At 30.9% G+C, this 21,298-nt stretch overlaps 1 protein-coding gene and 1 pseudogene across 2 annotated transcripts in view; one reads left to right on the top strand and one right to left on the bottom strand.

Annotated features, from left to right (window-relative positions):
• The window catches only part of LOC105148625 (cilia- and flagella-associated protein 58), a 550,890-nt gene extending 529,984 nt beyond the window's left edge, over window positions 1–20,906 (bottom strand). Inside the window, exons 1-3 of one of the 2 annotated variants that reach the window (XM_087406698.1) lie at window positions 19,792–20,904; window positions 19,533–19,700; window positions 19,077–19,160 (exon numbers count right to left, since the gene is read on the bottom strand). In XM_087406698.1, coding sequence (XP_087262824.1) covers window positions 19,077–19,160; window positions 19,533–19,568 — 120 coding nt within the window. In that variant the 5' untranslated portion in view covers window positions 19,569–19,700; window positions 19,792–20,904. Of the gene's footprint in view, window positions 1–19,076; window positions 19,161–19,532 lie in introns of both variants that reach the window. The other variant, XM_087406699.1, reaches the window with a different exon arrangement.
• Window positions 1,794–3,583, top strand: LOC147909643 (uncharacterized; annotated as a pseudogene).
• Window positions 20,907–21,298: the final 392 nt, after the last annotated feature.

Genomic DNA, 21,298 nt, shown 5'->3' with positions numbered 1-21,298 from the left:
CTTAGAATTGATCTATTAATTTCTTCTATGAGTAAAAATTAAAAATAATGTTATTCCAAATCTTTTATAATAAAATTATAAGACGTATAATTTTGCTTATATATACGTTTTTTCCGAAATTCGAGGCTTTATTATAAAAAACTGGTTATACATTTATGATTCAAAGTATTGTCCATCGCTGGCCACTACTTTCTCCCATCTTTCGGGCAGCATACGAATCCCGCGTCGAAAAAACTGGTCATCTTTTGAGGCGATCCACGAATCGATCCAATTTTTTACTTCTTCATAAGATCGGAAATGCTGATCAGCCAGGTCGTGTGCCATTGATCGAAACAAATGATAGTCAGAGGGAGCAACGTCTGGAGAATACGGCGGGTGGGGTAGGACTTCCCATTTCAACGTTTCCAAGTATGTCTTGATCACTTTCGCAACATGGGGTCGAGCATGCAAAATCACTTTATCGTGTCTCTCGTTGTATTGCGGCCGTTTGTCTTTCAATGCTCGGCTCAAACGCATCAATTGCGTTCGATACTGATCGCCTGTGATTGTTTCAGTCGGTTTTAACAGCTCATAATATACTACGCCGAGCAGGTCCCACCAAATACACAGCATGATCTTGAAACCGTGAATATTCGGTTTGGCCGTCGACGTGGAAGCATGGCCGGGAACTCCCCATGATTTTCTGCGCTTGGGATTATCGTAATGAATCCATTTTTCGTCCCCAGTCACAATGCGATGCAGAAAGCCCTTCCGTCTTTGCCTTTCAAGCAGCTGTTCACAAGCAAACAAACGCCGTTCAACATCTCTCGGCTTCAACTCGTACGGCACCCAATTTCCTTGCTTCTGAATCATTCCCATGGCTTTGAGACATTTTGAAATGGCTGGTTGAGTCACTCCTAATGATCGTGCCAATTCTTTTTGATTTTGACAAGAGTCTTGATCAAGTAATGCCTTCAATTCTGCATCTTGGAAAACCTTCTCTCTTCCACCGCTATGCTGGTCTTCAACGTGAAAATCACCGTTCTTGAAGCGTTGAAACCACTTACGACACGTTCTTTCACTAATAGCGGCTTCACCATAAATATTTGAGAGCATTCGATGAGCCTCAGCTGCAGATTTCTTCATATTGAAGCAGAAAATTAAAACCTCCCGCAAATGAGAAGAATTTGGCTCGTAAACTGACATTTTCAATCGAGAATAACTTTATGATGCAGACACAAATCGACTAATGTTTCTATGGGGTTATATTGACAGATGCCCAAGTTTATTGTGTGACGTCTATGATCTATTTATTTCGATCACCGCTAACCATCTATACGAAAAAGATATAAGCAAAGTTATACACCTAATATTGTATAAGATTGAATCTTTAAAAAATAAATTTTTAAAAAATTGTTGCATTTAAAAATACGTTGAATTGTTAGAAAATATTTAATAACTATATTTAATATTATATATTTATATAAAGTATATTTAAACTGTTAGAAAATCTCGCGTCTAAATCGTCATGTGTAATGAGATATAAGAAATAACCTTCTAGATCACGTATCAGAGTCGTGACATATTTTTCAAAGAAAAGATATGTTTCTTGGAATAAATGATAGGAATAATTGTGCGGTAATATAAGTTCACATATATACATTCAAGATAATTATAATAAATGAATAGTATAAGAATACTCACATAGCAGTCTTACGTTCAGTCAGTGCAGTCGTTCTGTCATAATTATATGTATACAATTTGTTAAATTGTTTTTATATTATGATACAAAGCAAAGTTTAACATTTTTAGACATGATTATCAATCCACTTAATGTTGTTAGACTTTTATTAGCATCTAATAATATAAGTTCAGTATATCTAATAGAAACACCACTGAAGCAGAAATAGAATTAAAAGAACACATACAAAAATTATTGTTGGATAGGATTTTTTACTATAATGGGTTGGAAATAACAGAAGAAATCTATCTCGATTATCAAAAATCTTATAAACTACATAATTTTGAAATAATTGAAAATGACGAAGAAGCATGGAGTGAAAATAATCTAAATTCATCCTCAATGTTCAAATGATGACGCAGACTTTAACAGTTCTTATGAAAGACGAGCTGTTGAGAATTGGGATATTAATGAAAAAAAATAATAATAAAAGGAATCGTCCGCTAAAATCAGTGCAAAATAAATTTAGAAGAGTTTCGTCTGAACGTCAATTAGGATTATGGGAAGAACAATTACATTCAAGTAGAAATCGTATAGAAAAATTATTTTACATTTCCAAATTTACACATGATAAATTTACTGCAGCTGTTGAATCATAGTTCATGATATCGCTAAAGATGAGATTGACAAGTTCTCTCAAGAAAACATAGGAAATTTAAATCCTATATTTAAAGCATCTCACAGTTGGGTATGAAGACTCAAAAAGTCCCACCGAATTGTTTCGAGAAAAATTACGAGATTTGTAATTAGAAGACCAATAGAAGATTCCGTTAATTTGCAAAATACAGCTAATGATTTTCTGAAAACAGTGAAACCACTTATCGAACAGTTTGGATCTGAAAATGTTTTTAATTCTGATCAAAGTGGTTTCCAATTGGAAATTCATTCTGGAAGATCATTGTCTAATCAAGAAATAAAGAAAGTAGAGTGTGCAATCTATATCATCAACAATACTCATACAACATATAACTAATAATATCGTGTAATGGAAATTTGCTGTCTCCTTTATTTATTGTATTAAAAGAAACTAATGATATATTTGGACCAAGAATACAAGAAATTTTATTTACATCACAATAAATGTTATTGTAAAAGCATTTAAATCTGTTAAAATGACTTCAGGTAATTAAATAAATTTCCTTTTATAATAGATTTTCAGATACTGTTTTACTATTAAAAAATAAATATAAATTTGCATAAACGAAATAATATAATGAAATTATAATCTCTCTGTCATTTCTATGATATGATATATTTTATATTTTATTTAAGAATCTCATAACAGTCTTAAAATAGTTATTAATTTAACATTTATATTTCTTACAGATCATTTTAAAATGTGATTAGAAGAAGCTTATTTTTCAAACATTGGTTCTAATAGCGTTCTTCTTATCGATTCATGGACTGGACATTATCCCAATATTATTTCAGATTTAATACCTGCAGGAAAACATATTACTATTATGATTGTACCGAAAGGAACAAGAAAAATACAACCATTATATGTTTACGGATTTAGAATTTGATAAAATGTTGCCAAAAGATTTTCAGATATTGTTTTACTATTGGAAAATAATATAAATTTTCATGAAAGAAATAATATAATAAAATTACAATCTCTGATACATAATCAATTGTTATCTCCGCAATATCACAACTTATTTAAATATTCGTGGTTTAAAACACGAAAGATCAAAAGAATTTGAAAATCCAGTAAAATTTAATTTCGACAAAAGTTCAACAAGGTGTGATATCGAAGGTTGCAGTAATATTGCTGTAATAAGATGTTCATGGTGCAAGAAGTCATTATGTTTCAAACATTTTTTCATCGAATATCATTATTGTAATGAATATAATGAGTAAACGATACAAAATATAAATTTATTGTATATAAACATTTAGAAATTATTTCATTATTAAGTTTAGAAATTATTACATAAATAATAAGTAAATAAGATGTTCATAGTTATTCCTATCATTTAATCCAAAAAACTTATCTTTTCTTTGAAAAATATGTCACGACTCTGATACATGATATGTGATATTATTTCTTATATCACATGACGATTCAGACGCGAGATTTTCTAACAGTTTATATATATATTAAATATAGTTATTAAATATATATTTTCTAACAATTCAATGTACTTTTAAATGCAACAATTTTTTAAAAATTTATATTTTAAAGATTCAATCTTATATAATAATTTTATTATAAAAGAATGGATAGAATCGTAAGACTCGTAACTTGTTCTCATAAAACTTGTAGAACTTATAACCAGTATTCTAATTTTATGTGTAGGATAGATAATCCAACAGTGAACCAATAGTATATTATGAATCATTGCGATATTTCATAAATGCAACGTTATTAGATTGCGGTGTTATTATGCAGTGATTCGCATTTGAACCTTTCCCTACTCCCCAGTCGGCAGGCAGATCGCGCCAAGTATGGCAGTGTGGGATTACATTTAAGAAATTTTGAGTTGCAAAGTAAGTTTTTTTCGTAAGTTTTATGCATTTTTTATGTTTTTGTTGTTACACTCATCATTTTTTTCATTGTGTAATAGTTGTATGTACACATTTAGCTTTAATATTTTGTAAGTAACTTTTTTCTGTTGTATTATTTTACCTCATTATTTTGAAGATTATCGTGAAAAAGGTTATGTGGTCTACAATGAATCATTTTGATGTAGTCAACAACGAACCATTTCTAGACTACATACCTATGTTCTAGACTACATAAAGGTCAATATTCTTTGGGTATAGAATACCCTGCTCACCTCACATTTTGATAAAAATACACTCATTCGATACGTTTTTGCACGAAATGAATGAATCGAGCAGAAAAAAGTGTCTCTCTGCCCCGCGAACCGAGATATTAAGCATTAAAGTTGATGACTATTTAGGTTAGAAAATCGTTATCATGATTTTTTGCGTTTTAGAAGCAGTATTTTTGTATTTCTAAAGCACTGAATTTTTGTAATCATAGAGCATGAAAATGCGACCGCAGCGTATGCTCGCACTGCAGTATTTCGTGGCTGTGACAGATTTCCTAACCTAAATAGTCGTCAACTTTAACGCTTAATATCTCAATTCAGGGAACAAAGCCGTTTGCCAAATTCGTTCATTTCGTGCAAAAACGCGTTGAATGAGTGTATTTTTATCAAAATTTGAGATGAATGGGGTATTCTATATCTTTAGGGTTTTCTATATCTTCCCAATAATCTTCAAAATGATAGTTCATTGTTAAGAATAATAGTTCATTGTTTACAACATTATTTATTATCTTTCTTTTTTAGAATGGCGCGGTTTAAATCTAGAATGAAGGGTAATCATTCTCCAAATACCATGCTAAAAGCTATGACAAGGAATGCTTTGCATAGACAAGGAATAAGTATTTGCAAAGCGGCCAAAGAATGTAAATTAGCATATTCTACATTGCGCCGTTACATAACTAAGAATATAAATATTAACAATAAAGAATTACAAAACATAAGACTGATTCCTAACTATGACATTAATAAAATATTTATAACAGAGTAAGAAGAAACGTTGAAAGAATATGTAAAAGAATGCGCTCTAACTTTTTATGGTCTAAGTACTGTAGACTATCATATAACTTATCAGATGGCAACTATTAATAATATTAAGATTCCCGACAATTGGATACGAGAAGAAATGGCAAGATATGAGTGGCTACGCTCTTTCAGATCAAGACATCCTGATTTATCGCTAAAAAAACCTAAAGCTTGTAGCCTGGCACAGGCAACATCTTTCAATAAGGAAACTGTCAAATTTTTTTTCGATAATCTTAAACGAGTTATGGAAAGGCATCTTTCTTTTGGTAACGGCTGTCGCATTTATAATCTAGATGAAACTGTAACTACTAGTCCAGCGTCCCAAGAAAATTCTTGCTCCAAAAGGAGTTCGTAACATCGGGAAAGTCACTAGTGAAAAATATTAATAATTACATGCTGTATTATCAATGCTTTAGGACAGGCCTTACTACCAGTATTAATATTTCCCAGAAAAAATTACAAAGATTACATGCTCACAGGTGCTCCTCTAGGTTCACTTGGTCTGGCCAATCCTTCTGGTTGAATGAATACTGAGTTGTTTGTGGAAGTAATAAAACATTTTATAAAACATGCTTTAGTAACTCCAGAAAATTCAGGATTGCTAATCATGGATAATCACGAGTCGCATCTATCGATTGAGGCATTAAATCTGGCAAAACAATGTAGAAATAATATTAACCCTACATCCTCATACGACTAAGCTTCAGCCTTTAGTAGTCGGTTTGCTAGCGCCATTCAAGATTTTTTATAATGCAGCTGTAGAATCATAGCTTTTAAGAAATCCTGACAAATCTTTCACTATATACAACATCGTAGATTATGTCGGAACGGCTTATATGAAATCAAGTGACACCAGTAAACATAATTCAAGCGTTTAAGAAATGCGGAATATTTCTATTTAATCCAGATGTTTTCAAAGGAATTGATTTCTTACCAAGCATTGTCACTGATAGACCTGAACCTGAAATTTTGGATTTAACACCAGATATCAACATTAATTTAAATTCTGAATATGAAATATCCGATGACATCGATAATTCAAATCAACAATCAAGTTCTGAAATGAATAGAAGTTTCAAATCTCCGAAAGACTTTTTATCTTTAAAAGCCGGACCATGAGATAATAAACGAAAATCAAGAAAACTAGGAAAAAGCATGATTGCCACGGATCCTCAAAAAAACGAGATAATTGAAGAAAGAATAAAAATGCTAAAATGTAAATTCAAGACAAAACAAGTAAAACGACAAATCTTGACAAACAAAGAATCTAGCATTAATAAAAAAAAATAAAACTAAGAAGATGGAAAGTGATCATTCAGAATCAAGTAAAAATGATAGTGTTGTCCTAAATTCCAGTTCTGATTTAGAATGTTTTAAAGAAGATACAAATGATCACAATGATAAAATGCCTATACTAATTGAGGACTTTGAGTTATTATCACGAAAGCCTTCAGAAGAATCCTACGTCCTGATGTTATTTACGACTAAAAAACTAAAAATTTATTATGTTGCTAAAATATTAGGAGTTATCAATTCAAAGGAATATTATGTCTCTTATTTAAGATTAAAAGACAAAGAAAACTTGCGGTTTTTTGTGCTTTTGGAACCTAATTTAACAACTGTAAGAATAGAAGACATTAAATTAATTCTTCCATCACTGCAAGCTAATGGAACCAAAAATTGAAATATGACATATTATTTCCCCATTGATATGAATGCAATTAATTTACGTTAGAGCATCCCTTCAATCTCTTTTAATTAATTTTTTCGCTTAAGAATTTAAGTTTGTTGTTTATTTTATTCAATAATTTTCATTGCTAACAATTGGTTTTGAGTTAATTTTTGTTTTACTACCAATTGATGATGTTACGTCCTGCAGACGCCACGATTTATTTTTCTCTTCGCCGCGACTATGGTTGGCGTCTGCGAGACCCGAGCGGGGCCTTCTGATAACGGACTGATAAAATTGAAAAAGGACTGGACAGGCGCCGCAAAAACTCGTAAACGTCAATCAACCTAGAAAGAATAATAACCTTAATGTAGGCTCGAAAAGAGACAAGATTGCTAAGACATTATAAATGTACCGAAGTCACGCAATAGTAAAAATCTAGGCTTTATCATCCGAGACTGATTAACAATTTTATCTTTCTTAAAAAAAAAAACAGGTGCCATATCGCACTTAAAAAGGAAAAAAAAACATAAACGCATAGAATAACTTCCAACAGGAGCGTTATCTGAAACCAGACTCGGACAATGATAGCATGGTAACCATCTGCTTATCTAGTCACATTTTCCGCGAGAGTAACAGAATTCGTCATCCGTCTCGGAGCAATCTTGGCTTTTTTAAAAAAGAAAAAACTGTAAATCACTTTCTCTTCTTCTCAAAACTACTCTATGTACTTTAGATCAACTACGATAAAACGTTATAAAAAATCGTAAATCTCGCGTGACACTTACAACTAACTTTAGCATCCTAGACAAAGGCTCAACACCCTTTTTGCGGGGTATAAATAGAGGTCCCGTGGAAGCACACAGTCAGTACCAAATTTTGAAGCACTCGGTTCACGTCAGTACAGAATTTTAAACCATTCGGTCCACGTCAGTGGAGTTCGCGCTCAGTTACTCATTGTCTCGGGCAGTCCGAAAATTACTATAACCCGCGCTAATCACGCCAGTTCGCGATCCCGTCCGAGTGCGAACTTGTAATCAAATCGCAACTGAAGTTACCAGCCTTACGCCACGGCAACTGCCCATCGGACGCTCTTCGCGGACGCCGGATCTCGTTGGGCTCGCACATAGACTCTCTACTCGATATCTTGGGGCAGCTAAATAGTAAGTTATAATTATTTATAGTTCACCCCGCGTTACCCGCATGGAAAGGCTCAATTATTGAGCATTAATATATTATACATACGCGTATTCCAATTTTAATTCGTCGGTTCATAGTGCGAACCTGCAAGAAACGCGGACAACTCCCCTATAACCGAAGGAGTAGGCGGAACCGCTCCCTAGGGCCACCCACAATCGTGCCGGCACAATCGACTGTCGAACAATCGACAGAAATCTCGTACTCACCAACGGAACCGTTGGACCTCACCTCTTCTCCCGTAATCGACTTCGATATCCAAGAAATCCTTGGTTATTCCTCTCCTCCTCTCGAGAAACGATTCCCTCCTCCTCCTCCTCTCGAGCAACGATTCTCTCCTCCTCTTCCTCTCGAGGAACGATTTCCTCCCCCTCCTCCTCTCGAACAACGATTCCCTCCTCTTCCTCCTCTCGAGGAACGCTTCCCCCTCCCCTCTTCCCTTTACGAACAACGATTCCCACTCCCTCTCTCTCTTTCAGATCAACTCCCGCCCCTCCCATTTCGGCTAAGTTCAGAGCCGATCAACAGGGATCGGATGTTCCAGTTCTACTCGCCCCCCTCCCACGAAGGGGACAGACTAGTAACCGTGTATATCCCCGGAAATCCCGCACCTTACACCGTATTGTTTAAACACCTCACCCCGATGTGTTCCTGTAATATGCTCCTCGCCCCCCGTATCCTCTAACCCTTCCACACACACACACACACACGCACGCGCGCACGCACGCACGCACGCACGCACGCACGCACGCATATGCATCCACAATGTATAGTATATATAGTATGTATTTTTCTTTGTAAAAGACAAGCTAATGTACAAAACCTTTTCATTTTGGTAATAAATGTAACGTAAGGTATTCTTCTGTTCTTATTAAAAATCACCCCTCGTATTCACTTCCCTCGAATACTTGAGATCGTACGAAGTCCAGTCCCGGGTCAAAGATATTAAGTTCCTTGACCGAAAAGATAGGACCGACGTTCGCATTGTCCAGTGGAACAGGTGTCATAGCGTCCCTTCGAACGTTGATCCACATTTCGGGACTTAAAAGGTGCGTACGACTCACAGGTGTTCGCCTCCGTGCGTATATCTGTGAGATTGAGTCTGACCGTCCTTCCATACCCTCTCCATTCTCCCTCATTATCTCCTTGACCAAATTATCAAGGGTTTGGACGTAACAATGATTAAACAAAAAAAATTAAAGTTGAGATGTTATTTTTCATTATTCTATGTTATATGTTGATAATTATTTTCTAGGCTGTTGACGAAATCAAGAAGCAAATATGTTTATGTTGAAATATTTTTTTACTATAATTTTTTTTTATTATAATTTGATTAAATCTGAATAACATATTTCAAATATTTTCTCAGATTATTATTTATTGTAATTAATTCGTCACAGTTTAATCAAATTATAATAAAAAAATTATTATTTTTAATAATTTTGATTGTGAAAGATTAAAATAATAAAAACAATTATATATATAATAATTAAGTCGGCTTTTAATATTTATTATTCTAATCTTTATCATCTTATAATTATCTCTTTTCTAAATAAACATTTTAAAATTAATTTTTAATTATTACATTAAATACATTAAAATATAGTAAATCTAAAATAATCCTAACAATTCGCAGTATAAAACACATTTATTTTAAAAAATAGCATTGTTCGTTGTGTGACGCCCCTTGTACACAATGAATTATTTCCCATTTTTTTAAATAATCGAAATTGTGACTAAACTAAAGAAATAACTTAAGAGTTATTGTTTACAGTTTGTAGTAAACTAAATTCATAAACTGTATGCAAAAAATCAGATCTTCAACTCAATAATTGAGAGAAATACGAGCCTCTGAAATTTACATGGTTCATTGTTGGACCACTTACCTTATGTATCGTAAGACGTAAGATTATTCGTAAATATTTACAATTTCTTGTAAATCTTATGGTTAGTAAAAAGCTGTCTGTAAAAATATCAAGGTATAAACACTTCAAAATTTGTATAATAAATCTTACGAGAATATGTTACGAACGTTACAATTTTGTTTAGAATTTAAGCATAAATGTCAAAGAAATAATAACAGAGTTAATATGTACAATATATCTTAAAAATATTATATATTTAGAAAATCTAAATACATATACATATATATATATATATATAATATATATACATATATATTTATATATACAATATATATATTGTACATAAAATTTAAATACATATATAATAAAGTATATAGAGAATTATACAAATTTTAACTATACAAATTTTTTTTTTATTTTGTTACTGTTTACTATTCCGACAATTACTTACGCATATGAGCATGGATTAACGTCTAGCTGGCCCTCTCAGCCTGCCTACACAGCCCCCCACAAAAAATTTTTTAAATGGAATGAGCACAAAATTTTTTGTTTACGGATATGAATAGCGCATAAATAGCGCATTATTTCATAATTTTTTCATTAAGAATTTGGTTACGTAGGGGGGCCAGCTAGACAGATGTCATGGATTACATATATACAGAAGCGTTAATAATTAATCCTTGAAAATGATATGTTGTAATATAACTTTATTACACATAGTTGAATTCGTCAAAAAACAATCTTTAATTTGATAAAAAAAATTTGAAAATTTAAAAAAATTATGGATGGTGAGGGTATTTTGTTAAACAAAAAAATAAACAAAATTTTTTTATCTATAACTTTAAAATACTCTTGAAACCGTACAACTTTTGTTTAAAAAATTGTTTTCTATCTTTCTTCCAACAATATTCGCCTTGAAAGAAAAATACCGTTTTTTTTTTAAAGGAGTGTTTCATCTCTTAAACATAAGTTAGCGCACATATAAAAAAAATACTTGTCTCTTAAATTTTCGTGTTTAACAACATATGTCAGACAACATATCTCTCTCATCTGGAGAATCAAGTTGGTTCCGGACAGTTGTGTTGACCTCCCCTTTTAAATAAATATTCTTATTTTTCTTATTTTTTTAAATATTACATTCATATTTTACTACTATGTTATTATATTGAGATCTAGCTGCACCAAGTGTTTTTACATGAAAAATTTTCCTATTTAAATTAAAATTTTTTATTTCATACGGTTAATTCTTTAATTTTTTGTGGTAACACTTAAGCTGAGCTGGGTAACGCAATTTTGTAATATTTTTTGTATAATGTTTTAAAGGAGAATTAAATAACTACTATCTTAGATGAGAAAATGTCTTTGAATGAATTGTGATATAATAATTTCATTTAAGAGGAATTTAAATCATTTGGATAGAAATCCTTCGATAAAGTATACTAGGTTTTCATTGTATAAAAATTAAAGATAATACCATTTGGATTAAATAAATAATGAAAATAGTAGTATCATTTGGGTTTTACTTTTTATTTTAATAGTAGAATTTATTTAGCGTCACAGTTGATATCAAATCTTTTGTACAAATGATATATATCATTAAAATAATATTCATTATTTATTTAATTTGGCATGGTATAAAGAAACAAAATTAACTATAGTATTTATGGAAAGAAAATATTTATAGAATTTATAGTAAAAATATCAAAATATCAACTAAACTAAAAAATCCAATCGCCACCTCCATCATCTAGTGACACAAAATCTAGTGATACAAAAATATCAAAATAAATATTAAGACAATGATTATTTGCATATTTTTGCATGTCCTTTGCTGTATATAAGAAACTAAATGTATATAAGAAAATGAATTAACAGAATTTAACTTGGCGCCAATTATTGATATCAAGTTTTTTATATGAATCATGCTCATCTTTCATATAAATGATACATATCATTAGATTTAACTAATTTTATGATATAATGATTTTTATGTAACAACTTTTAAGAGAATAAAACTATAGGGTTTTTGCTACTAACTTGGGTTGGATAAAGAGACCATCGAAGAAAATGTTACTGAAGAAATGGGATTTAATTTGGCATCAATTGTTGATATCAAATCTTTTATAAAAAAAGATACACTGCAGTTAACTAAATTAAAAAATTCCATCATTATCCCCATTGTCATATAATAGTAATATAAAAATATCAAAATCAATATCAAGATGATGATCATTTGCAAACTGTTGCATGTTCTTTACTGTACAGTAAAAAATTAACAATGCATTAATAGACTATATTTAACTTGACTATATTTTTTAATATTAGGTGTTGGAATTAATTCGTAGCGTTTTACAAGTGATGGGAAGTACTTTCATTAATGTATTTTTTAATGCTCATGTGAAATAAATAACATTCTTTCATTAAAAAACGCTACGAATTAATTCCAACACCTAATATTATATATAAAGGAAGGTTTCACCAATTCGATTAAGCCGAATCGGTGATTAACTGTCAACCATAAGTAGTCAATTCTATTAAACAGCAAACGCGATTAGTCAGTTCCACAGTCAATTAAGTAATTGGCGTTGGTCATAAATTAAACAGAAAAATGGAATGATTAATCTCAAAACAGAAAAAATGCATATTAAAGGAAATTGAGCTAATAGTACCATTATTCCAATTCACATAATGAATCTACTAACAAATATTTATTCTTTTTATCCAAAGGAAACAATAATAACATAAAGAAGAAAGCATAAAGGAGATGTTCGGTCAATTCTGATTCTTACAAAATTCCACCTACATCTAGTCTTATTTCTGTCAAAGATAAATGATTCATAAAATCATCGACAATACCACAAGATGTTCAAATCCTTCTACAATTAGGAGATAATTTTTCTTTACCGACAAATAACTTTGAAAAGACATTAATAGAATTCATAGAAAACACAGAAAATAGTATTAAAAAATTACCAAAAAACACATAATTATATAAATATAAAAAGTAAACTATTCCAATTTTCAATAATCATTCCTCTTTCTCAAATAATAATTTTACTAACAAAAGAATATATAGTTTATTTATATCCACAAAACTGTTTATTGAAGATAGCCCGAACATTATTTTCACTAGGGCAGACGAAGGAAATTCAACGGTTACTCTTGATAAAGAGATATACATAGAAAAGATGAACAATATATTCTTAAGATTTCTATGGATGCTTTTTATATAAAGATTATGTGTTTCGCAGATTTTCTCCGTGTCCAGATTCTTGGAATATCAACGTTTTGTGAACTTTGCAGTCCACTTCATTAGAGCGAGGAGAAGCTTGATACTGGACTCGCCCTGATGAAGTGGACTGCAAGGTTTCATGAAACGTTGGCATTCCAAGAATGGATCTGGACACGGAGGAAACTCGCAAAACGCATAATCTTTATATAGATGAATAATATGTTAAAAGACAAAGAAACTTATCAATTAATTAAAAAAAATCCAACTAACCAAATTATCATAAACTTGCATGACCTTCTTAAAGGATGAAAGAGCTCTGAATATATTATATCTTCCATGTATAGTATCACCTGAACTGCAGTAATGCGAATTCACCAAAAGTTTATGGGCTTCTCAAAATTCGCAAACAAGATTATCCGTTTAAAATTGTGTCATCGTTATACAGTCCTATATAGAATTTATTTCTGTTTTTACACAATGTAATCTCAAAAAGTATTCCTAAATCACATTACTTTGAATATAACGCTACTACGATCTGAATATTGAGATGTTGAACTAATATATATATATATATATATATATATATATTCATATAAATGAATTAATTTCAGAAATAATAATTACGCGCCGATATGGTTGTCGAACTTTCAACGCAATCAATCTGAATTATTAATAATCCCTTCAAATTTTATTATTTCTGAAATTAATTCATTTATATGAATATATATATTAGTTCAAGATCTCAATACTCAGATCGTAGTGGCGCTTTGTATTCAAAGTAATGTTATTTAACATAAACGGTTTTGTTTCCAATCTTATTATTTTTAAATCTTTAAATCATATTGACAATGGTTTCCAGATAGTTGAAAAATTATTCAACTGTCATTACATGACAAACTTACTTGACAGTAATTTTTTTTTAATTTCTCTTGATGTTATCTCTTTATTTATTAATATTCCATTAGATTTAGCCATTGAAAGTATTTTTCCCGACATTGGAATTTTATTTCACAACACAACACACGAGCATACCAAAAAAAATTAATTGTTAAAAGCCGTTCTTTAGTCTTAAACTCCGCTTTCAATAACGCATCTACAAACAAACAACGTCCATGTTGGAACGTCCATGGGCTCTCCTTTATCTTCGGTAATTACGAATCTAATACTATGTGACTTGGAAGCGAGGGCTCTTAAGAGTTTTGGTATTTCATTATCTTTTTATCTCTGGTACATCGACGACATTGCAACAGCAACCCTGTGAGATAAAACTCAAGAAATTTTAAATATTTTTAACTCGTTTCATTCCAGGCTGCAATTCACCATTCATTTGGGAGAAATGAGTTGAATTTTTTTGACTTAAAGATCATAAAAAACAACATAATCGAGTTTGACCGGTATCAAAAAGCAACTGTTTTAGGAAGATACCTAAATTTTCACTCTCAATATCTTCTCTTTCAAAAGAAAGGTACAAAGATAGACATGCTGGACAGATCCTTTTTATTGTATCCACGTTATCATAAAAAGAACTTAAAATTTATAGTTGACACTCTTACAAACAATGACCCATTACGGTTCATTGTTAAAACTATTAATAGAAAAAATATCTTATAAATATCTTAAAAATCTAAAATATCTTATAAAAAATCAGATTTACAACTTAAAAAATAAAAAAATAATAACATAAAATTAAAAATAATAACATTATAAATACAACTAGTTTGTTATAACATACATCACAGGAATATTCAAAATATTTAATAAAAGAAAGAACGATCTTAAAATGAAACTTTCATTTTTTAATTTAAACAATCTCGGATACTTTAATAAAAGGACACAAAGACGTTCTCTCAACAAATAAAAGAATGAACGTAGTTTATAAAATAAAATGTAACGATTGCAATGCTACATATGGAAAAACATGCAGAAACTCAAGACCGAATTTCTGAACATCGCAATCACATTAATAGAAACACGACGACCAAATCAATAATCACAGAATTAATAACAACCACGAATTCAATTGGGAGAACGTAAAAATTATTGGCACAGAAAAATTTTTAAACAAAAGACTAATATCTGAAATCTGTACATAAAAAGACAGGAATAACATTAACTTACAGTCAGATACTGAGTTCTTACATCACGCATACACATAAATATAATAAACAAAATATAAATAAGGTTCTATCCGCCACGATTTCATATTGAGTATCTCTTTGACTCTAACATTCGTTTAGTTTGCACGTATCTTCGTTATTTGTAACAAAATTTCTTAATATTGTACTCAAGCTTGTTAATTCAGCATTAACATATTATATGTCGATGTTCGACAGATCATGGTTTCTACTATAAATCTCTTCTTTTAACAAGTCTTTTGATTAAGTCTCTTTTAAAATATATTAAATAAGTATGGTCTCGTTGCAGGATCCAAAATCATTTGCAACTATTGTTGAGAGACATACATATGACTTTTCAAGTGGAGCTTGAGACAATAATCACAATGTATCCCCTGATGATAGCTTGGAATGATGTCGAAACGTTTGTTTATTGATTAATAAATCACTGATAATTTTATTGCGCTCCAATTACTGCGCTTGACTTTTATTGCCAATATACTTTTCCTTATGTATATTTCCTATTTATTGTCAAGTATTAAATATCTTTTAAGTATGTAAGTATCGAGTTACATATTTTCACGATGAGATTCTTCTTTTATAAATTGTCATGTATCAGCATTGACACACTTCAATTACTCACTTAATAAAACGAGAAATTTATTAATCGATTTATTAGTTAATCACTGATTATTCGGCGTCTGAGCGCCATTCACTGTACGTATAACTAAGAAAGTTAATCAGCTGCTTGCTACACGTAAACACGTGCTGTGTTGTACGGATTTACATATGTGTTTCTTTCTTCATATAATTTTTAGTCGCTGAATCAATCGTTTGTAATTGTCAGTGATTAACTAATAAATCGATTAATAAATTCTTCGTTTTATCAAGTGAGTGTAATCGAAATATATCAATGTTGAAACGCGACACAATTTATAAAAAAGGAATTTCATCATGGAAATGTGTGATATACATACTTAGAAGACATTTAATTATTGAGTGATGAAAGTGAATTACAGTAAACAGTTATGTCGAGCACTATTACGATGCATCCAAATTTATTCCTTCGTCTGTTTCAAGAAGCAAGAGCAAAAGGGAATCATTGAACATCTACAAGGCAATAACAATTTTTATAATTAAGGTAATAATAAGTTCTTAAAGTAATAATACATGTAAGTTTTTAAACTTATTAATAATGATCGAATGTTCTGGTCGAAACGTATGTTTTCTTTATTTGATGTTATTTGAAATATTATGTTTTAGCAACTATAATCTAGCTATTGCTCATATACTCTAGTATCATATTTATATTGTTTAGTTACAAGCGAGTGTTATATATTTAATTCTTTTAAAGTGTATTTGCTTTACGTTTTTTCTAAACATTCATAACTCTTTGAGTGCTAAGAAGCGTGATCACGTTTCTCATAAGACTTCTCATAAGTAACAAATACTACGAGCACAATAGCGCAGATAAAACTGTTAAAAAAACAGTTTTCTTAAAAGTGTGAAATTAGACAATAATTGTATGCGATAAGTTTTCTAACGCCTATTGACATACGATTAAGTCTGACAAGTATTTCTTTATAAGACATTATAAGACATGCTCTTAAAATTCGACGTACTGAAATAATTGTATGATTTGTATATCAATAACAGTTTCAATGCTTATCATATATAATTGTCTAATTTCACTATTTTACAACATTTCTCTAACAATTTTATCAGTGTAATTAAAAAAACAATCCGATAGAGTTCAATATTCATCACCTCAAAGAATTCAATATTCATTTCAATTTCATTATTTATAATTTATAATTTAACGAAATTAGCATATTTAATGTATTTAAAAGACAAAAAGGTAGTGTGACAGAGAGGAAAGGTGATACCGAACGTGTTTTTATAAACGTGTGAATGCGTTCGATCAGTGTGCGCCCTGCACGTGAAGCGTCTGCGTCTAATTGAATGCCGTTCCTGCCTGTCTCCTCTACGCTGCCCGTAATACGGTATTTCTTTTTGTAATTTAAGAACTAAGCTTTGGATAAAAATTTTCGTAAAGGAAAAATCATTTTAAAATTAAATCAGGAATGCGTCTTTTCAGAGATACTTGGATTATTCTGGATCACCCTTATTATTGCTACTATTACTACACACACGAACGCTCACACGCACACACATTGCTAAAAAAAAGTATGGCATAGAAAAATTGTGGGTAAAAATTTGTTAACATTAACTAACGATGACTTTGCAAAAAATTATCGTAGACGTTTTTGCACGTCGTGTAAATTTCAGTGTATGCCTCCGCATTGCTCGATTACTGCTTGCAATCGATTCCTTATAATTAAATTATCTAATTTCTTCCTGCGGATTGTCATTACAGATTTGTTAGAGCTTATAATAAGTCTCTGAGATTGACAGGTTATTCTGCTGAATCTCTTAATCTATGACTCATTATCTAGTATAAATCTGGACATTCCACAGAAGAAATTAGGACTTGCATTACAATATGAGGAATCGATTGCAAGCGGTAATCGAGCAACGCGGAGGTAACACGCGTTATTGAAATTTATACGTATAAACATTATGTGCAAAATCTACACATACGCAGAAACACGATGTGCAAAATCCATCTAGCAACCTGATCGTATGCATATCCAGTAATGCAGGTAATGTCGGTAGTATATGTCAAAATGCAATTTTAAAGTGCTGTAACTCTGCGAAAAAAATCGCAGCAACTCGTTTTTTTTTAAATTAAAGGGGAAAATTCAAATTTTAGGTGGCTGCAAATGGCTGCAAATGGCTGCACTCCCCTAAAAAATTTTACAATGTTTATATATTTCGTTAATTTTTTCAATATGACAAATACACATCCTTATATTTTGAGAGTTACAGTGACAGAGATGCATCAAACTTAAAATCTAGCCATAGTGTCTTAAAGTGGAGATCTCTTAAGCTTTAATTAAAAAAAAAACATCCTACGGTAATTTTTTGCAAAGTTATCATTAGTCAAAGTTGGCCATTTTTGCCCACAATTTTTCTATGCCATAATTTTTTTGAGTGTATTATATTATGGTGAATCGGAGCCATTGAACTAGCTATGAGAAAATTATCGACTGCAAACATTATAATCCAATTAGGTATGAAGTCGATAATTTTCTCATAGGGTGAAAATCTGATTCAACGACTTTGATATACTCTGTATATAGGATATAATACAAATATACATATATATATGCGCGCGCGCGCATGTGTGTGTGTGTGTGTGTGTGTGTGCGCGCGCATGTGAACAGATACAAAAAAAATAATAAATATGTTAAAATATTTATATTTTTTGTATATTTCCGTATGTTTGTTTCTATTAACAAGATAATTAAGTTTGCACTGATATTGTTATAAAAAGTTAAATCTTTTCTATCGTATAGTTCAAATAAAATTTATACATATCAAATAAAATACATTATTTATTATGAAATTAATTAATAAGACGTATTTAAATTTTAATAAATTTGTATTGATATAAACAAAAAACTGTAAGATATTTTTAGCAAAATATTAATGCAGAGAAAAGCTCAACATATATAACTTTCCATATACTAAAATTTAAAAAATAAGCTGTACAAATTTATAATAGGATCGAATAAATATAATTGCGCAATATTTGTTAATAACTTGCAAACCAATTAATTTTTCAAAGATCTTACCTTTGCATAATCTTTTTCCAAGATACAAAATGTGCTACTTGCTGAGCTTCCTTCCGAAGACGGTTGACTGCTTTCACTTTCAGCCTAAAATATAGCATCATTTCATTGCTATTTCGATATGACACTTATCCAAATCACAAACAATTCGATAAAGTTGACATTCAATAAAACGAAATTATATTAATATAAAATCTTTCGTGCTCTTAAACAATTTTTAATATAAATTTGAAAAATCTTTAATCATATGAAAACATATCATAAAGAATTAAATAATAAGTTATTATTAAATTATCAAATTATTAATCAGGTGCTTTCAGGAAAATTAGCGCTATTTTGTCATTCTGTCCTTATTTTACATAATAAACGATAAAGGTAGAATGATATAAATGGCATTAATAGTGTTTTCTGAAACGCATTTAATTTATATTTCTATATAAATAATAAATGATTACTTACACCGTCGAGTTCAGCATTCATCTCCATATCCATCATGATGTATCGGTAAGATTAAAATATATTATACATATATATGCAGATAAACCTTACTTTACGCAAGATATTGTCACAAAACGCTGATTTATTAATCCTTCAAAATTTAATTTGTGCTTTATGAACTGCAAACTTCTGCAAAATTCTAAACTAGTTAACCATTTTAATTCCAAATAACATTTTATACAAATGTATTGACAATATGAATGTAGCAATGTTTCCGTGCCTTTGGATATCGCTATTTCAAGCAAGTTGTTGACTAGTCACTATGGCAACAAGACACTTTTGTGGCATACATTATGTACGTTCAAAAGACATAGACCGATATTTATAGTCAGATCTTATATTATCTTATTCAAGACCTTATATTCAAAACCGCCTTAAGAAGTCATGAATCAATCAGGGGCCGTATTAGTGTTTTAAAACATTACTTAAGACAGTCTTGAAATAAGAACGGACTATGAATACCGCTCTATGAGCTCATAGAGAATGGACTGTGCGATCCTTGCGTTAAAATGATCAATAAAAATAAAAGAGAGAAATTATGGAAGACGGCCAATTTTTATCTCTTTCTATTCAATGATGTAAATGGGAAAAAGAATGAAAGGGAGGGATTGAAATCAGAGTCATCTTGATTCAGAAATTGCGTCGTAATAAATCGACGATTGAATGCGTCGTAATGAATCCAGAATGAATTTATATCTGAATTACATTGAAACATCTCCAAACATTGTTTTGAAACCGTCACACGGTCGCGCTTATCCACAGTGAGCAAACGCGGCACCCATCTTGCCGATAGCTTTTTCACCCATTGTCACCAATTGTTCGTGCAAAATTGAAATCACTGTGCCATGTGATATGCCTGTGGCCTCAACAAGCTCGCGCACTTTCACTCGTCGATCAGTCAAAACAATATCGTGGACTTTATCGATGATTTCTGGCATAGTAATTTCAATTGGACGTCCCGAACGAGGTGCATTACATGTGGATGTACGACCACGTTTAAATTCATTCACCCAATTGTATACAGTCGCAATGTATGTATGCTGATGCAGATGTGCTATGAACATTATCCAACTAGGCTTTGATTTCTTTCGGTGTTAAATCTTTCATATGTAGATGTTTGATCACTGCATGAAACTCATTTTTTTCATTTTGTAAAAAATAAAAAGGTTGTTCTCTTTAATCGTCTACAGAAATGAAACTTCGCGATGAATTCTCGCGAAAATTTGACAGTAATCAGCTGAAAGATGCTACTTGTCAAAAAGTAATGTGACATGACACTGCGAGTGCCCTCTGACAGATTTTCTAAGAACTTATTGACTTGTCCTCGTATATGTCATTTTTTATAAAATAATATATTTGTAATGATATAACGTAAGATTTTAAAATTTTAATAATTTGTAAGAATTTTTATGTCATTCTCACAATGTTTACGCATCTCAGGATCCATTTCACGTAATCTTGTCGCCACAAAATTTCCAAAAAATGTAGCTGGATGATTGTCAGAAATAGACGACAAATTAATTGACGGCTCTTCTATTGCAGCGTTTTTATTGCAGTAAATGCTTCTTCTATTAACGAATTTTGTTTCCTCTTATTTGCTCCTCTTTTTATGTACATGACTTCTTGTTGTAAGGATAGTTTCAACAGTTTCCAGTTAATAGAAAAAGCAATAGGTGTCAATGAAGATGATGACATACTATTACATGGAGAATAATGGGATTGTAAAG

This window comes from Acromyrmex echinatior, chromosome 5 (genome assembly GCF_024713525.1).
Source record: "Acromyrmex echinatior isolate Ae372 chromosome 5, ASM2471352v2, whole genome shotgun sequence".
NCBI classification, from domain to species: Eukaryota; Metazoa; Arthropoda; class Insecta; order Hymenoptera; family Formicidae; genus Acromyrmex; species Acromyrmex echinatior.
Note: the sequence above shows the minus strand (reverse complement) of the source record. Positions and strands in the feature narration are given on the sequence as shown.